The sequence below is a fragment of the Plecotus auritus genome (assembly GCF_963455305.1).
Source record: "Plecotus auritus genome assembly, chromosome: 5".
Classification (NCBI taxonomy): domain Eukaryota; kingdom Metazoa; phylum Chordata; class Mammalia; order Chiroptera; family Vespertilionidae; genus Plecotus; species Plecotus auritus.
In genome coordinates this window covers 50,430,636-50,449,930 of record NC_137776.1, presented here as the reverse complement: position 1 = coordinate 50,449,930, position 19,295 = coordinate 50,430,636, and the positions used below count along the sequence as shown (strand labels likewise).

The following is a 19,295-nucleotide window of genomic DNA, read 5'->3' as shown; positions in this document are numbered from 1 at the left end:
CAGATTGAAGAGGATGCAGGCTGGGCTGAGGGACACCCCCCCCCATGCACGAATTTCGTGCACCAGGCCTCTAGTTAATAATAATGCAAGAATGAACTGTGTTTCACATACTCACAACTCTAAACTGACTTTTGCCCCACCCTGTATATAGTAAGTTGACTCGTAGGTCTGTCCAGAACCATCACATTCAATGCTCTCCAATCATCAGCTAATCATCGCTTATGGGCCTCACGTGCTTTCATAGACATGTTTAACATCTATCCTGACATGTTATTTTCTGAGAAACCTGATTTAGGACTGATTTGGAGTATTCTCTGAAAGGGAGAGTGCTGAACTCTGTAGACATGAGATTAAGTTTTAAAAATAACGCTTTGGGATAAGGAAAATGTTCTGGAATTAGATAGTGGTGGTGATGGTTGCATGTACATCATGTGAATATACTAAAAACCACTGACCTGTACACTTTAAAAGAGTGGATTTTATGGTATGTGAATTATATCTTAATGAAAAAATGCTTTATTTAGTTATTTAGACAGAAAAATCATCAAACAAAAATATAAATAAATAAAAATATATTTCTATATTCTTTGAATCAGGTAACTTAGAGAAAGGAGAGGAAGAGATGTGGTATATGAGAAGTCAGATTTTATGTGACAATAAGTGAAAGGTATATGTGGGTCATTTAATCAGGATTTTTATGTATCTAAAATATATACTATCTGGGTTTTCATTTATAACCCTCGTCAGTTTAATTTATAACCCTCACCAGTCTAATCATTTTATTCTAAAAGTTACACAGAAAAATATTTTAACCTGTTCAAGGGGTTTAGTCCTGGCAATCATTTGCTTGAGAAATAGGACACATTCATAAAATGGATAATAAACACTTAGCATTAAGTGTATCAGCTAATACAAATGAGTATCATGAGGAAGTTCAGAATTAGGAAACTAAGTAAGAAGAGACATCTTTCATTTGCTTATGTACTGATTCTGTTTTGCACAAAAGGTTCTGTGAAGTTCACATTTTGTAAAATTAAGAACTGGAGCTCGACATGCAAAATAATTGTATATTTTAAACCTAAACTAAATATCAGTGGAGCAAATTACATGCAGGGCACATATTTTAAGATTCAAGGCACTCTAGCCACCAACTTTATTTTGAGACAGAATGAATTTAGAGGGTCATGGAGTCAGAAGATAACAAATTTCAGATGGTCAATAACCCACACCTCCCACCCCCGGACCAGGTGGCCTAAAGGTCTTACAATATGGCTTTCCACTGAGTACAAATATACCACTCTTGGAAGAAGGGCTAGGGATTATATCACAGAGTAGGCCCTAAGTAACTATTTAATTGAATAAATGTGTTGTAAGACAGAGAGGAAATCATTATTCCTTCCTCAGCATCTGTTGGATCAGACCAAGTCAAGACTGGTTCACTTCCCCATCAGCTATCTCCCCATTTCTTTGCTTTCATTTATAAGCAAGTCTTGTCTCCTCCCACTTTCTCTTAAACCAGTCAGACTTTCAAACTCATCACTTCACCAAAACTACTCACTACTCTTTTCACAGTTACCAGTGATTTTTTAAAAGATTTTTTTTTTTAAGAGAGAGGAAGGGACAGGGAGAGAGAGAGAAACGGCAGAAGAAATGTGAGAGCAAAACATCAATTGGCTGCCTCCAGGGATTGAGCTCACAACCAGGGCGCGTAACCTGACTGGGAATCGAAGGAGCACCTTTTGGTGCATGGGATGACACCCAAAGGAGCCACACAGGCCAGGGCACCAGTGATTTTCACATTACTAAATTTAATGGATATTTCCCAGTTTCCAGCTGACCTACTTGCCTTCCTCCTCCCTCACTGGCCAATCCTATCTAGTCTCCTTTGCTTCTTCGTGACCCTCTTCCTGTTGACCCCTTCATGTCCAAGCACCTGGAGCTCAGTCCTCAGACCTTTCCTTCGTCACACTTTCCTCTAATCGCTTTCAGTGACATCTTCTAGTCTTATCACATTAAATACTGCTTGAAACTTCCAAATTTAAATCTGAAACCTGCACCTCTCCCCTGGCTTCCAAACTCATTTATTGAAGTGCCTATTTGATATCTCCACTTAAATATTTAAAAGTGGAGATAGACAAACTCAACATGTCTAAAACAAACTTGTGATCCTCATCCCCACCACCACCACTTCCCACCTTCCTCTTCTCCTGGACTTCCCCAGATCAGTCAATGGCATTGACATCTTTTCAGTTGCTCAGGACAAAAACAGAATTGTCCTTAACTCCTCTCTTTTTTTCATACTTCATACCCAATCTTTGAGCAAATTCTCTTGCCTCTGCCTTCAAATACATTAAAAAATCTGACCACTTCTCATTACTTCCACTGCCACTACCCTCTCCAAGCCTCCATCCATTTCTTGTCTGGATTACTGCAATAATCTTCTAATGGGTTTCCCTGCTTATACACTCTCCCCACTACAGTCTTTTCTCATATCAACAGAGTAGTCAAAGTGATCCAGTTAGAATATGAGTGCTTCATTTCTTTGCTAGAAACTCTCCAACGGCCTCTCATCTCACTCAGAGTAGCCATGAGATCATACTGGTATACTAGTATATACTAGTATACTCTGTTATCTACCTTTCCTCTTATACTTCCAACCCATTTGTTCTGCTCTAGCCACAGTAGATTCCTTGTTATTTTCAAACATAGCAGGCATATTCCTACCTCAGGATCTTTGCACCTACTCATCTCTTTGCCTAAAGTACTCTACCCTGAGTCAGCCTCACCTCCTTAAGTCCTTACTTAAATGGTAACCTCATAAGTCTTTCCCAGATCACCCTATTGAAAATTACACCCACCCATAATGTTCCTATGAATTCTTCTCCATACCACTTAATATCATCTAAGGAACCCTAACCGGTTTGGCTCAGTGGATAGAGCGTCAACCTGCGGACTCAAGGGTCCCAGGTTCGATTCCAGTCAAAGGCATGTACCTTGGTTGCTGGCACATACCCAGTAGGGGGAGTACAGGAGGCAGCTGATTGATGTTTCTCTCTCATCTATGTTTCTGACTCTCTCTCTCCCTCTCCCTTCCTCTCTGTAAAAAATCAATAAAATATATTTAAAAAAATATATCATCTAAGGTGTGTGTGTGTGTGTGTGTGTATACTAGAGGCCTGGTGCATGAAATTCGTGCATGGGGGGGGTAGCCCTCAGCCCAGCCTGCACCCTCTCCAATCTGGGACCCCTCGAGGGATGTCCGACTGCCCTCTCACAATCCAGGACTGCTGGCTCCCAACCGCTCACCTGCCTGCCTGCCAGCCTGATCACCCCCTAACCACTCTCTGACAGCCTGATCGACGCCTAACTGCTCCCCTGCTGGCCCAATTGCCTCTAACGCCCTCCCCTGCTGGCCTGGTCACCCCCAACTGCCTCCCCTGCCGGCCAGGTTGCCCCCAACTGCCCTCCCCTGCAGGCCTGGGTCCCCCCAACTGTCCTCCTCTGCAGGCCTGGTCGCCCCCAACTGCCCTCCCCTGCAGGCCTGGTCCCTCCCAATTGCCCCCTGCCGGCCATCTTGTGGTAGCTATCTTGTGTCCACATGGGGCGGCCATCTTTGACCACATGGGGGCAGCCATCTTGTGTGTTGGAGTGATGGTCAATTTGCATATTACTCTTTTATTAGATAGGATATACATACACACACATACACACACACACACATATACATTTTTTTTTCCAGAAAGAAAGGGAAAAGGGAGAGAGATAAAAGCATCAATGATGAGAATCATTGATCAGCTGCTTCCTGCACAACCCCTATTGGTGATCAAGCCCATAATCCAGGCATGTGCCCTTGACCAGAATCGAACTCGTCCACAGGCCGATGTTCTATCCACTGAGCCAAACCAGCTAGGGCTAAGGTATATTTTATTCATTTACTTTGTTTGACTCCACTCCTGAAGATACAATGTACTCACTGCTGTATTCTCAATACCCAAAACAGTTCCTGGCACATAGTATGTACTCAAAGATGAATTGTAAACTATTTAAGTTTCTTAAAAGCTACATGTCTTTTACATTAAGAATTTTAAACAATTTCCCAACCGACAGTGGAGAGGATATTCTATTGTAAAATGTCTGTTTATTTCAATATGGATTCAATTGACCTTAAAACCAGTCAATTCTATACTATTATTTAACTGAGTCAAACCACTTAATTAAAATAAGTTCATATGTAACACACTATGGTAACTAATTTTAAATAAAAACTACTATCATGATTTGCCATCTCCAAATATACGTTCTCTTAGGTAGTCCATTCGAGCATCCTTTGTTGACAGTGCCATAGAGTTCCATTCAAAATAAGGGATCTGTGAAAAAATAAGTAATGTAGATTGAGTGGATATTAAGGCAACAACAAAAAACATCAGGGAAGACTTCTAAGCACTACTGAGCATAGCAGTAGAAATCCTATAAAGTTAGTTTACATAAGCATAGCCTTTGAACCCATTTTGGAAGCCAAGTGGGTCCTTCTTCCTGGCAGCCCAGAAGACCTTTTTCTGCCTCACAGCTCTTTTCATCCTCCTGTTCCTATAATACCAACAATGGACACTTTTTTCTAGGCACCTTTCCAACATTCATACTCTAGCCTTTTTCTTTTAAAACTCTATCCATCTGGTAAGATAAATGAAGACAAGTCAACAGGTCTTCTAGGTACAAGTAATGATTTTTATTTACTACTAGAGGCCCGATGCACAAAATTCATGCAAGGGGCTTGGCCCCCACCACCACAGCTTCATCTGGACAGTCGTCCAGAAAGTCATCTGGTCTAATTAGCATATTACACTTTTATGATTATAGATTCTTCCAAAAAATGGAGGATATTTTGTTTCAGATATTTTAATACAACTTTTTTAAATATTAAAAAGATGTAATTCACCCTAGCTGACTTGGCTCAGTGGATAGAGTATTGGCCTGCAGACTGAAGGGTCCCAGGTTTGATTCTGATCAAGGGCACGTGCCCGGGTTGCGGGTTTGATCCCCAGTGGGAGGCAACCAATCGATGATTCTCTCTCATCATTGATGTTTCTATCTCTCTGTCCCTCTCCCTTCCTCTCTGAAATCAATAAAAATATTTTTAAAAATTTTAAAAAATATGTAATTCTAGAACTTCATCATTAAAAGGAAACACATGTACATTTTTCTGTCTACATATAACTGTTCACATAAAGCATTTTTTCATTAAGATATAATTCACATACCATAGGTTTTCTAAGAGGATGATTTACATGAGTATCTCATACCTGAATTACACGATAGCCCAAAATCTCCAAATGTCGTTTTTTCATAGCAGATTTTCCTTTTAAATGAGGAATGTTTCTACAAAAAGCTCTTAAATCCAAAAATTCCAAAGCAATTCTATATAAGATAAAAATAAATATTTGCTCTAAAATCAAAATGAATAATTATAAGCCTTTCAGGAAAAGGTTGTATTTTATAAACTAACAAAAATCAAATGAATATAAATGAGTATACCAAGTTATTGTCTGTCTAAATTATTAATGACAATTAAGCCTATTTCTTAGAATTATAGCAATTATAATAAATATCTCCATGCTTTCATCCATTTGTTTCTCTATCCAATATATATTTATTATGAACCTACCATATGTTAAGGAAGACACTGTGAGATGCAAAGATTAAATGACATAGCTTTAGTAAGAAGTGGCGGAGTGCTATCAGAAAAGCAGAAAGGTATGGAGGCTCCAAAGAAGATACTATTTGTTTCTGCTGAAGTCAACTAGGAGATGAGCACTTTATGCTAGGCTTTGGACAATGAAGGATGGACATTAAGGCAGAAAGCACAGGAAAAGCAAAGGTATAGAGGCAGAATGCATAAGATAGATGAGAAGCAGATTCTGCTACTCCATAAATCCTTGATAAATGAGTTCATTAGATTATGCCAAATATAACATTTAGATGACAAAATCTGAAACTAAAAAATAACTTACCTTTCAGCTCCTGGTGGCAGTCTCGATCCAACTGTTTGGGTATTTGATTCCCAGTGCATTTGTGGCAGTTTTCCCAAAGTTATATTATGGCTTCCATAAGGAAGAGGTTTTTTTCTTTTATCCAAGATACACTCAAAATCTATAAGCAAGTACAACAATCAACAGTATGAATTATCCAACTTATTTTATAAGATCTGGTCCAAAATCAATCAATATAAATCAACCAGCAAGTGTTATTAAACTATAACTAGTATTTAACATGGGGCTACATTTAAGCACTAGACTAGGCCAAATCACATTTAAGAGTTTATTTTTAATCCCCTTGATTCTGTTGGTCACATTTGGAGGGAGCTAAGCCAACACATCTGAAAACTAGTAAAGATTCAAGCATGTATCCTGTCTTTCCTATATGAAGTGTACATAAGCATAAATAGTTGATATTGCAAGTTTTTATACAAATTCCAGCTAATAAATTCAGAAGGAATGATAGATGTAGAATATCACTACTTTGCCCCCTCCAATGAATGATGGATTTAGGCAATGATATTTATTTTTATTTTTTTTGTTAATCCTCACCTCAGGATATATATTTTTTTAATATATTTTATTGATTTTTTTACAGAGAGGAAGGGATAGGGATATAGAGTTAGAAACATCGATGAGAGAGAAACATCGATCAGTTGCCTCCTGCACATCCGCTACTGGGGATGTGCCCGAAATCAAGGCACATGCCCCTGACCAGAATCGAACCTAGGACCCTTCAGTCTGCAGGCCGACGCTCTATCCACTGAGCCAAACAGGTCAGGGCCTGAGGATATTTTTTCCCATTGATTTTTAGAGAGTGGAAGGGAGAGAGGGAGAGAGAGAGAGAGAGAAAAAAAAAATCAATATGAGAGAGACATATTGATTGGTTGCCTCCCACATGTGCCCCAACTGGGATGGAGCCTGAAACTCAGGTACATGCCCACATGCCCTTAACTGTGAATTGAGTCCACAACCCTTCAGTGCTCTGCCCAACTCTCTAATCACTTAGCCACATTGGCCAGGGCTAGACAATTATTTTAATGGCTACTAAAACCAGCAGGTGAAATGGATTGGAAAACTTTCTAATCGATGAGATGATAATATACAAACCCACTGATGGAGCTTAATATAATAAAAAGGAAGACAACCAGCATCATGTGTCTTCTGATATGATCCAATGAAAATTACATACCACGTATACTAAAAAGTCTGGCCAATTATACATACATATATAACTTGAATCTAATCAAACCTCTAAATCTAACTACTGATTTACAGGAAAAACAGAGGATGTAGGAGCATGTTAAATGACAACAAGGGTTGCAATTGTGTGAAAAGTTCAGAATGTGAAAATATATATATACAATATAAGTTGTAAGAACAAAAAGAGAGAAAGGTAGAACTTAAAAAAAAGATAAATAACCAAATGTAATGTTTGGATCCCACTTTTAACAAATCAACTATAATATAAAACAAAAGAAAATTGAGACATTTGAGCATTGGCAAGGATCTGACATTGAGAAATTATTGTGAACTAGAGGCCCAGCGCACGAAATTCATGCACGGGTACAGTCCCTAGCCTGGCCTGCTATCAGGGCCATCTTCCCCAATTGTCCACAGCTGGCCCCGCCCCCTGCCACCACCCACCCCTGGTTCCCCGTTCGCCATCAGGTAATTGGTGCCTGACAGCCGGGGAAAGGGACCAAGAGGTGGTCAGTGGGCCTCATAGTGACTGGTCCAGAGGTCATTCTGCTGTTAGGGTCAATTTGCATATTACCCTTTTATTATATAGGATGGTTGCAGGGGGTGATGATGATACTGTGGTTAAGTTTTTAAAAAGCCATCCTTATCGCCCTGGTCAGCATTGTTCAGTGGTTAGAGCATTGGCTCATGTACCAAAGGGTCAGGGTTTGATTTCCAGTCAAAGGTACAAACCTAGGTTGCAGGTTCGATCTCAGCCCCAACTGGGGTGCATAAGGGAGGCAACCAATCAGTGTTTCTCTCTTTCTTTCTTTCTCTCTCTCTCCTTCTACAACTACACCACTGAGAAACAAGATTAACCAGGTTAGAGTTGAGCACATACCTATAAATCCTCATCCAGGTTGATAATCCAACTTAGTTTATGAGATGAACTTAAAACAATGACATAAATAATTTCCCTAACTTTAGGATACTGCATGGAGAGGACAAAATGTCTTGAAGATCCAGAAATGTCCAGTGAATCTAAACCTGAGTTTTATGTACTTAGAATTGATGAAAGACTAACATTAAAAGAAATTTTTTTGAAGAACAGCAAAATGCTAATAGTTACCAAAGCTGGGTCATGGGAACTGGAGGACTCATTGCACGTTCTTTTCTACTTCTGTGTCTTTGGAAATTTTTATTTGTTTGTTTGTTTGTTTGTTGTTTGTTTTAGAGAGAGGAAGGGAAAGAGAGAGAGAGAAACATCGATTTGTTGTTCCACTTATTTATGCATTCATTGGTTGCTTCTTTTATGTGCCCTGACCAGGGATCAAATCTGAAGCCTTGGGGTATCGGGAAGATGTTCTAACCAACTGAGCTACCTGGCCAGGGCCAGAAAATTTCAAGATAACCTAAAAAAATGCAAAAAAGCTTCTCTTTAAAATTCCAGTTGATGAGATGATTAAAGACTTACCTATTGAGTGGTAATAAGGTGTAAGAGTGGAGGCTTTTACACAATTGATTCCTCCTAATACTTCTGCTAACATTTTATAAATCTGCTGCTGTGCTCCATTCAGGCTGCCAATATCTTTATAAAAATAAAAGAATTACTTTACTTAAAATAATCAGTTTTTGAATGAAAACCATCCAATTCTATAAACTGAAACATAAAGATTCATATTTCCAACAAGGGCTTCAATGTAATATCATATGCAATGACTCTAGATTCAGTATAATACAAGTTCTTTGCTCTCTACCAAATATTAATAATATTAATATTAATAAATTCTTATTACACAAATCTCACCTACAAAAAGGTCCCATTAAACAGGTCATGGCACTGTTGGGAACTCTGGTGCAATGGTTAGGTTTAAAAATAACAACAATGTACTATCTAATAATTTACTTTAGAGTTAAACTTCACTTTCTGATCCAAAAAAAACTCAAACCTTTATTATAAAGTTGCTGACAGAAGCGGTCATGAAACCATGGAATCTGATACTCAGGGCATTCCAAGCAGACTGCTCTATTTAATTCCATAAGACGAAACTGGACCTTCCTATTTAGAGTTGAATATAAAACTGAAATAAAAAATATATTAATGGATTTTGATAGCTTGAACCTAGCAAAGACAATCCATTTTTCACATTCATTTATCCTCACTATTGGTTGACACTTTTATTCTGATAAAATCATTTCAGTTGCACACACATGCTTTATATTTTTAACTTATTACATTCAGTGGCATGATTAGGACCAACTCCTATGTTATTTCTACTAATTATTAATGTTAAATCTATATTTTTAAAAATACTACCAAAGAATTTTCATTGACCTATTATTCTGCATTTAGGACTCTATCCACAGGAAACAAAAATGAGGTCAATGATTCATATACAACAATCACCCTATATAATAAAGAGGGAATATGCTAATTGACCCTCATGCCGTTGCAAAGATGGAAGCACCCACAGCTAATAAGGAGGGAATATGCTAATTGACTGCCCTGCCCTCAAAGATGGCAGCACCCACTGCCAATAAGGAGGGAATATGCTAATTGCTGTCCCACCCTCAAAGATGGCGGCGCCCACAGCCAATAAGGAGGGAATATGCTAATTGACTGCCATGCCCTCAAAGATGGCAGCACCCACAGCCACAAGATGGCAATATCCAGTCCCCTCAGCCCCGTCTGGGCAGCAGGCACCTGCCTCCAGAGTCCCCCAGTCCCCTCAGCCCCCCAGCCACCCAGGGCCAGCCCAAGGCGCAGGCAAGCCTTGGATGGTAGCTGCCCAACCACCCAGGGCTGGCCCGAGGTGCAGGCAAGCCTTGGATGGCAGCTGCCCAGCCACCCAGGGCCGGCCCGAGGCACAGGCAAGCCTTGGATGGCGGCTGCCCAGCCACCCAGGGCTGCCCGAGTCTCAGGTAACCAGCACCAGCTGAGGCTGTGTTGCTGGCAGTGGCGGCAGCAGAAGTGTGACCCTGGGGGCTCCTGGACTGTGAGAGGAGGCAGGCCGGACCCGCCCCTCCAGTGCATGAATTTTCATGCACCGGGCCTCTAGTTATTTATAATAACTTCTAAGATAAGTAAACTTCATTACATCTATATAATGGCAGATTATTTAGACACTAAAAAAATCATGACATATCATGCTAAGTTAAATAAGCCAGTCAGAGAAAGACAAGTATCACATGATTGCACTCTGTGTGGACTCTAAGTAACAAAATAAACTGATGAACAGAGTGGATCCAGAGACATGGAATCATGGAACAGAGTGGGGAATCTCAGAGGGAAGGCGGAGGAGGTAATCAACCAAAGACCTTGTATACATACATGCATAACCCATGGACATAGACAGGGTGCTGAAGGCCTGGGGCAGGGGTGGGTTGGAAGGGGGAAATGGGGGAAATATGGGGACATATGTAATACTTTCAACAATAAAGAATTATTTTTTTAAAATCATGACATCAAAAAGTATTTAATGGCATGAAAAATCATTCAAAATACAGTTCAATAACTAAAGGCAACATATAAAAGTGAATACATAAATAATCCAAATTTTGTTTTAAAATATGTATCTTCTATATATAAAAAAGCCTAAGCAACTGAACAACCGAACGACCGAATGACTGGTCGCTATGACACGCACTGACCACCAGGGGGCAGACGCTCAACGCAGGAGCTACCCCCTGGTGGTCAGTGCACTCCCACAGCCAACCTCCTGCGACCAGCTAACCTCCCGCAGTCCCTACCCCGGGCTGGCCAACTCCTCCAGTCCCTCCCTCCAGCCGACCAGCCCCGATGACCCCGATTGGAGCTGCCAGCCAACCTCCCGTGGTCCCTCCCCCCAGATGGCTGAACCTTTTGCGGTCCCTCCCTACAGCTGACCAGCCCCATCGGCCCAGATTGGGCAGCCCCAATCACCGGCCAGGCCCAGGGACCCAACCTGTGCATGAATTCATGCACTGAGCCTCTAGTAGATACATAAATATACACAAAAGAGCAGGCGAGAGATAGAAAAGAAACCCTCCAAAACATTAAAAGTAGTAGTTTCACTTGATAAGATTGAGTAATCTTTTACTTTCTGTTTTATATTTTCTGTGTTTTCCAAATTTTCTACAATAAGAAGGAAATACTTCTATAAGCAAGCAAAAAATTAACATTTAAGTGCTTTGGTATAGGTAGAGCTGAAACTTAGATGTAATATACAAATGATAACAATAAAATATAGATACATACTTTCAAGTTGAGAATCCAATCTGCTTAAAAATTTGATGTTAAAAATTGTCTTCAGCAGATCTTCTGGAAAATATTCAAGTGTGGCCAAAAAGAAACCAAGAAACACTAACCTGAGAGGATCCAATAGATCTAAAACAAAATTAAGATTTTAAAAAATTATTACAGCCACCTCACATATACATAAGCACACACTTTATTCAGATAAAACCAGGTTTTTAAGAAATGATACAAACACATTCTTGCCAAAAATAATATATATTGCCAGTAGCTAAGTTGCCTTTGGGTGGGGGTAGAATAGAAAAGGGGGAAAAAGAAGGATACTGTAGTAATTTTGTTTCTTGATCTGCATACTGATTCCATGGGTGAATTTATGAATTTGTATAAATTAATACTATATGCTTCTTTATTATTATTATCCTTTCATTAAAAGTTTTTAATTGCCTTGAAAAGAAAAAGAATTCAAAACTAAAGGTCAATAGTGTACAGAAAACTAAGTGATCCCAGTCCTTATATACTGATGACCTATAATAATAAAAGCATAATATGCTAATTAGACCGGATGTCCTTCTAGGCATCCTTCGGGATGACCTTCCGGATGAAGCTGGGGCTGTGAGGGAAGCCTAAGTCCCGGTTGCCTGCCGGTAGCCAGAGGAAAACCCAGGTCCCGGGTGCCTGCTGGTAGCCGGAGGGAAGCCCGGGTCCCGGGTGCCTGCCAGCGGCCGGAGGGAAGCCCGGGTCCCGGGTGCCTGCCAGCGGCTGGAGGGAAGCCCAGGTCCCAGGTGCCACAGGGAAGCCAGTGCCAGCAGCCGGGGGAAGGAAGGCCTACTCTTGCACGAATTTTGTGCATCGGGCCTCTAGTAATAATATAATAGTGCTCAGAATTGTTAGGTATCACTGTAAGCACTTTACAAATATTAACTCATTTAAATCTCACTTCAGTATGCAGCAGAAATGGTTACATTTCCACTTTACAAATGAATGTACACAGATAAAGAGAAGTCAAATGACTTGCTCAAAGTCACATAGTTAGCAGGTGGAGGGTGAGATTTAACCTAGAGAGTCCAGCCTGTAGCCTGGACTACTGCACTGTGCTACTCTATAGGGATCTCAGATTTCCAGGCTGAGTGCAGACATGCAAAAAGCTCAGATCTCACCTAGCACCTCCTCCCTTACCTGTCACCCAGCAGCATGATACATATCCCAGAGTGTAAGGCTTGAGATAATTTAGCTGATTTGCCTCATCCAAGAGACATTTCTGATGAGAGGCATGGAGTCATCCAAAATGCCCTACTGCAACTGTCTTTTTACAAAGTACAAAAAGAATGAAATATTTTCTTTTGGATTTTTTACTGAGTTTATTTTAATAAAGCAAGATCAAGATAAATGAGGTATTTACCAATCTGTCAAAACTAACATTTATTCAAAATAAAGAGAATTATTACTCCATTAGTTATTTTTAATTATCTTATAAAGATCTCTAAAAATTTTCATTCTCAGAAAGTCTTTTTAAAAAAATCAAAGCTGTACTTCTCAACCTTTCTTCTCTTATACCCTTAATTTAAAAAGAAATTCTAATAGCTAAGCCTCTATTTTGAGAATATGAGAAGAGATGTATTTTCATTTCCTTCTGAACAACCAGGAGGGCATATTCTAAGTCTCAGTTTCAAGTCTCATCTTTCTACATATACTTGTGCTACTAAAAATCTTGTATACACTCATTCATATATAAACATACACATATCACAATCCCATTTTACTTGTCTATTAGCAGACACAATAGTGTCAGACATGGTTAAACACTATATGACCTATAAATCCCACAAAAATGTAGTAAAGTCTATGAGCATGATACTGATAAATTAATGTATACTGGTCTCACACCAGCTTAACTATTAAAATCGATACAAAGAATCAGATATTATGTGTCTCCAGATGTGATACAAACATCAGGTACACAGCAATGCATACAAGGCATATTGGCTAAAAATATTTAATCTGAATCTAATCAAGCATCTATTCCTAATTTCTAGATTACTAGAAATACTACTGATGAAGGAGCATGGTTTTAACAAAAAGCAATCAGACAAATCAATAATCTGAACATTCAACAATAAATGGCCAATCTCTTAAAAAATAATAATAGCAACGGGAAAAAAGATAGAAAGAAAGTGACATAATAACTCAATATTGGTTGCTTATAAAAAGTCATAAAAGACAATTTGGTGAGATTTGGGAAAATTTGAACCTTTTTTTTTTAATGTGATATTGAATGTCCTTATAACCTCAAGTATTTAGGGCTGACACTTCAAATCCTTCATCAGCCCAGCAAGTGTGACTCAGTGGTTGAGCATCGACCCATGAACCAAAAGGTCGCTGGTTCAATTCCTGATCAGGGCACATGCCCAGGTTTCGAACTTGATTCCCAGTAGGGGAAATGCAGGAGGCAGCAGATCCATGATGTTTCTCTCTCATCAATGTTTCTATCTCTCTATCCCTCTCCCTTCCTCTCTATCTAAAAAAATAAAAATAAAAAACATTAAAAAAATCCACAAATAGGCCCTAGCCAGTTTGGCTCAGTGGATAGAGTGTTGGCCTGCAGATTGAGGGGTCCCGGGTTCGGTTCTGGTCAAGGGCATATGCCCGGGTTGTGGGTTCAATCCTCAGTGGGGGGTGTGCAGAAGGCAGCCAATCAATGATTCCCTCTCATCATTGATGTTTTTCTCTCTGTCTCCCGCTCTCTTCCTCTCTGAAATCAATAAAAATATATATATAAAACAACAAAAAATAGTTCATCAGACATGCATGAGTATGTACACACACACACACACACACACACACACACACACACACATAGCAAATGTGGCAATAAATTAATCATTATTCAAAAGCTAGATTGTGGGTATGCAGTATAGAGATGTTTGTAATATTGTTCTTTCAATTTTTCTGTATATTTGAAAGCTATGATAAGAGAATATTAGAAAAAAACAACAATCTTTCTCCCAAATCAATCTCAAGCAAAAAATAAAACCAAAGCAAAACCAAAAACCCAGAAAATATTCTAAACTCTAAGAGATCAGCCACACAATGAGTGAACCTTGAATAGGTCCTGGGTAAACAACCACAGTATTTTGTATTTTGGGAATAATGAAGGTCATTTACACATGAACTGCATATTATATATTAGGAGACTATTAACTTTCTTAGTTGTGATAACAGAATTGTGGTGATATAGAAGATGTTCATTATTTTTAGGAAGGTGTATGCCTGAATAATTAGAGGTGAAGGGTCACAATGTCTACAAATTACTTTCAAGTGGCTCAGAAAAAAATAAGAGCCAGAAAGACAAACAGTAAAGCAAATATGATAAAACGTTAATGATAACTGAATCTACCCCATGAGTATACAGTTGTTCCTTGTTCATTCTTTCAATTTCATCAATACATTTGGCATTTCATAATAATAAAGTTTCAAAACTGGATATAAACTTTTTTATAGAACTCACAGCTATTATGGTTATCCTTTAAATGAGAAATATCAGCAATAGTATCCTCCCACCTATTCATTCAATTTAGTACCAAGTTACCTACTTAAGTAAGAATTAAGGTGTTGAATACAAGTTCCAAAAAATTCATCCCTTTGAGGTGGATCATAGTTCAAGGTGCTGAATGGAAGAATAAGAGCAAAGATTGCAAAAGGATGGATCTGTATAAACAGAACAAAAACGTTTACTTTAACTTGAGTAAAACAAAATTTTAACCTAATTATTTTGGATAGAAGTCATTTTCTAGCATGCCTATAGTTAAATGATACATGCATTACTCTATTTAATTTTTCTACCCCACTATAATCTATTTAACCCCACTAATTTCTAGTAGCTCTAAAGAAAAAGTAAATCAGATAATGTACAAATTAATCTTGTTAGATGTAAAATCCTATTGCAGAAATTCACTAGTCGAAGCCCAGCCGGTATAGCTCAGCAGTTGAGTGTCAACCCAGGAACTAAGAGGTCACTGGTTCGATTCCTAGTCAGGGACAAGCCCCCTTGCTGGCTCAATCCCCAGAAGGGGTGCATGCAGGAGGCAGACAATCAGTGTCCCATAGATGTTTCTATCTCTTTACCCCCTCCCTTCTTCTCTCTCTATAAAAATCAATGAAAATACATTTTTTAAAAATGAATAGGAAATATCACTAATTTATATAATTTATATGATATCAGTGCATTTTGTACTCATATGTAATTAAAGAGATTTCTTATTTTATAATAATCATAATTTATTTTTCTTTCATTCACTATTCACTCACTCATCCAATACTACCAAGAAATATGCTAAACAGATAAGACAGACTTTTATTTTCATTTGAGAGAACACTAAGTAAAAAATCTTATAAAAACAATAACCCAAAAAGAAGCGTTTTATAAGTAAGTTCCAGAAATGAATTTGTAAGAAAACACACTGATAATTTAAGAATACAGCAGACCTGCCCTGGCCAGGTAGCTCAGTCGGTTAAAGCATTGTCCTGATATACCAAGGTTGCAGGTTAGGGCAAATACAAGAAGCAAGCAATGAATGCAAATAAGTGGAGTAATAAATCAATGTTTCTGTTTCTCTCTCTTCCTCTCTCTAAAAATCAATAAATTTTAAAAAATACAATAGACCCTAACAATATGGGTTTGAACTACATGGATCCACTTATATGCAGATTTTTTCAATAAATGTTGTAAATGTATTTTCTCTTCCTTATCTTCTTTCTTACAAATTTTTTTAATTGATTTCAGAGAGGAAGGGTGAGGGAGAGAGAGAGAGAAATATCAATGATGAGAGAGAATCATTGATCGGCTGCCTCCTGAAAACCCCCTACTGGGAATGGAGCCTGCAACCCAGACATGTGCCCTGACCAGGAATTGAACTGGTGACCTCTTGGTTCATGGGTCAATGTTCAACCACTGAACCACACTGGCTGGGCTATCTTAATAACATCTTCTTTTCTCTAGCTTACTTTATTATAAGAATATAGTCTATAATACATTTAAGATACAAAATATGTTATTCAACTGCAAAAAAAAATGGGACAACAAATCAATGTTTCTCTCTCTCTCTCTCTCTCTAAAACCAATAAAATTAAATTAAAAACAAAACAGTAGCCCTAACCGGTGTGGCTCAATGGATAAAGTGTCAGCCTGTGGACTCAAGGGTCCCAGGTTCGATTCCGGTCAAGGGCATATACCTTGGTTGCCAGCACATTCCCAGTAGGTGTGCAGGAGGCAGCTGATTGATGTTTCTCTCCCATTGATGTTTCTAACTCTCTATCCCTCTCCCTTCCTCTCTGTGAAAAATCAATAAAATATATTTTTTAAAAAAGAAAAATAACAACAGTAAACTATTAGTAGTTAAGTTTTGGAAAAGTCAAAAGTTATATAAGGATTTAATTGATAACCCCCACATTGTTCAAGGGTAAACTGTACTGAAGTCAGTGGATACCTTATAATTTTCTGTTTTCACACTTTTCTCACACTTTTAAATGTAGTTGTTTTTAAATAGGAAAAGTAGTATCACAGGATTACAGAAAATAAGAAAAAGGGAAAACAAAAATTATTCATACTCTAATATCCTTCTTAGTAATAACCAGTATTGCTTTTAGTACTTCCTTCTAGTCAATGAATTTTGACTACTGATTTTAACAATCTGTCCATATCTGTAATGCTGGAGAAAAAGGGTTTAAGAGGAGAAACAACAAACTGCTAAACCAAAAATTAAAGTTTAATTTTTAAACTTCAAATTCCAATCAAAGTGTCAAAGTACTTACAATACACATTTATTTTTATAAGTTGACAACTATATAAAATGGTGTGACATTTCAATTTCACCTTTTCAATCTGCTGAAGGACCACTGAGGCTATCTTGTCAAGCAGCAAAGTATTGAGGTAGTTAGTTCTAGAAATAAAATATGCAATTCCCGCAACATTTGTGTAATTAATTTCATCCACCAAACGCTGTAAAGTAGCAACTGTTTCTTCAAGAAGAGACTCAGAAAACCAGTCTCCTTTTAAAAATTTAAGTTCTTCCCATAACGAATTCAAATTGTTGTATTTTTGTAGTCTCTGATGACAATAGTGATCTAATTTTTGAAGTAGTTTCAGCTGTTTTCCAGTAGTGTTATCAGGATACACATGACCATATTGAATCCATCTTAAAACAGATGTGGCAAAACTATTCAGGTCCTTTAGGTCACACTGTGGTAAAACTGCTTCAATTCGAGATATCCCCACTTCATCTAAGTGAGGAGATGGAAGTTTAGAAATGGCACAGACCAGGATGGAAATCTCACTAGTTTTGACATTAATTTTCAAATAACTATAAAGAAAGGGAGGGAAAGTAAAAAGAAAAAAATTAATACATCAGAAAAAAAACAAAAAACAAAAAACAAAAAAACAAACACCAAAATATACATAAGTATTAAAATACAAATGGATGGGGGAGGCTTAAAATACAAGTTAATTAAAGAAGGGTTAACTAAATCAAAGACAGGTCCATAGAGTTACTGAGGGAAGCCTTAAGATAATATAAAGCATATCCCAATTTTTTTAATGCAAAAATAAAACCATGGTCCCTGAAAACAAAAAGGTCAGTATGAGAACAATGTTTTTTTCCAGTGCTATTGCTAGAGACAGAATTTGGGCTGAATTTCTGATATGACGTGTCAGGGGCTGGTACTTAGTACGGGCACCAGCATACAGCAATCACTGAATTATACTGGTTCCCATTTTGCTTCTTCTATCTAGGAAGTCCAACCTTTAAAAAAAACAGAATTGACTCCATTCTTTGTCTCCTTTCCCAAACATCCATGGTAAGATTCTTACCAGGAGGACAGCAGTTGTTAAAATAAAGTAAAACAATGAGAGCTTTTAAAAATCTTTAGGGCCTTGGCCAGTGTGGATCAGTTGGTTGAGCATCATGCTGTACATCAAAAGGTCGTCAGTTTGATTCCCAGTCAGGGCACATGCCCAAGTTGTGGGTTCAATCCCTGGTTGGGTGCGTATGGGAGGGAAACAATCAATGTTCCTCTCACATCAATGTTTCTCTCTCTCTTTACCTCTCCCTTCTTCTCTCTCCAAAATCAATTAAAACGTATTTTAAAATTAGAGTTTTAAAAAATAAATACATAAATAAAAAATCTTTAGGCCCTGGCCAGGTAGCTCAGTTGGTTAGAGCATATGCCAAGGTTGTGGATTTGATCCCTGGTCAGCACATACAAGAATCAACTAATGGCCCAGCCATTATGGCTCAGTGGTTGAGCATAGACCTATAAACCAGGAGATAACAGTTTGATTCCCAGTCAGAGCATATGCCTGGGTTTCAGGCTTGATCCTCAATGGCGGTCATGCAGGAGGCAGCCAATCAATGTTTCTCTCTCATCAATGTTTCTATCTCTCTATCCCTCTCCCTACCTCTCCCTTAATTCAATAAATTATCTTTAAAAAAAAAGACAAGAAGTCAAATTGAAGGCCCCTAAATATGAATTTTGCCTTCTTCAGCAGCTCCAATATTTTCATGTTATGCTATTCCTGCCAAAAAGAGGAATGGCTTGGCTTTTACTTTATGCATGCCCTACGGAACTCATCACCCAACTGGCCTCATTTCCATTTCAAAATATACCAAGTATGCCAAAACCGGTTTGGCTCAGTGGATAGAGCGTCGGCCTGCGGACTGAAGGGTCCCGGGTTCGATTCCGGTCAAGGGCATGTACCTTGGTTGCGGGCACATCCCCAGTAGGGGGTGTGCAGGAGGCAGCTGATCGATGTTTCTCTCTCATCAATGTTTCTGACTATCTATCCCTCTTCCTTC

General features: G+C 38.5%; 1 protein-coding gene across 1 annotated transcript in view; it reads right to left on the bottom strand.

Annotated features, from left to right (window-relative positions):
- Positions 1-3,662: 3,662 nt before the first annotated feature.
- Positions 3,663-19,295, bottom strand: part of FASTKD1 (FAST kinase domains 1) — a 41,554-nt gene continuing 25,921 nt past the window's right edge. The window contains exons 8-15 of the mRNA XM_080669206.1: positions 17,318-17,804; positions 15,039-15,153; positions 11,452-11,580; positions 9,164-9,295; positions 8,689-8,802; positions 6,009-6,147; positions 5,301-5,415; positions 3,663-4,367 (exon numbers count right to left, since the gene is read on the bottom strand). Of these exons, the coding sequence (XP_080525332.1) occupies positions 4,272-4,367; positions 5,301-5,415; positions 6,009-6,147; positions 8,689-8,802; positions 9,164-9,295; positions 11,452-11,580; positions 15,039-15,153; positions 17,318-17,804 (1,327 nt within the window). The 3' untranslated portion in view covers positions 3,663-4,271. The remainder of the gene's footprint in view (positions 4,368-5,300; positions 5,416-6,008; positions 6,148-8,688; positions 8,803-9,163; positions 9,296-11,451; positions 11,581-15,038; positions 15,154-17,317; positions 17,805-19,295) is intronic.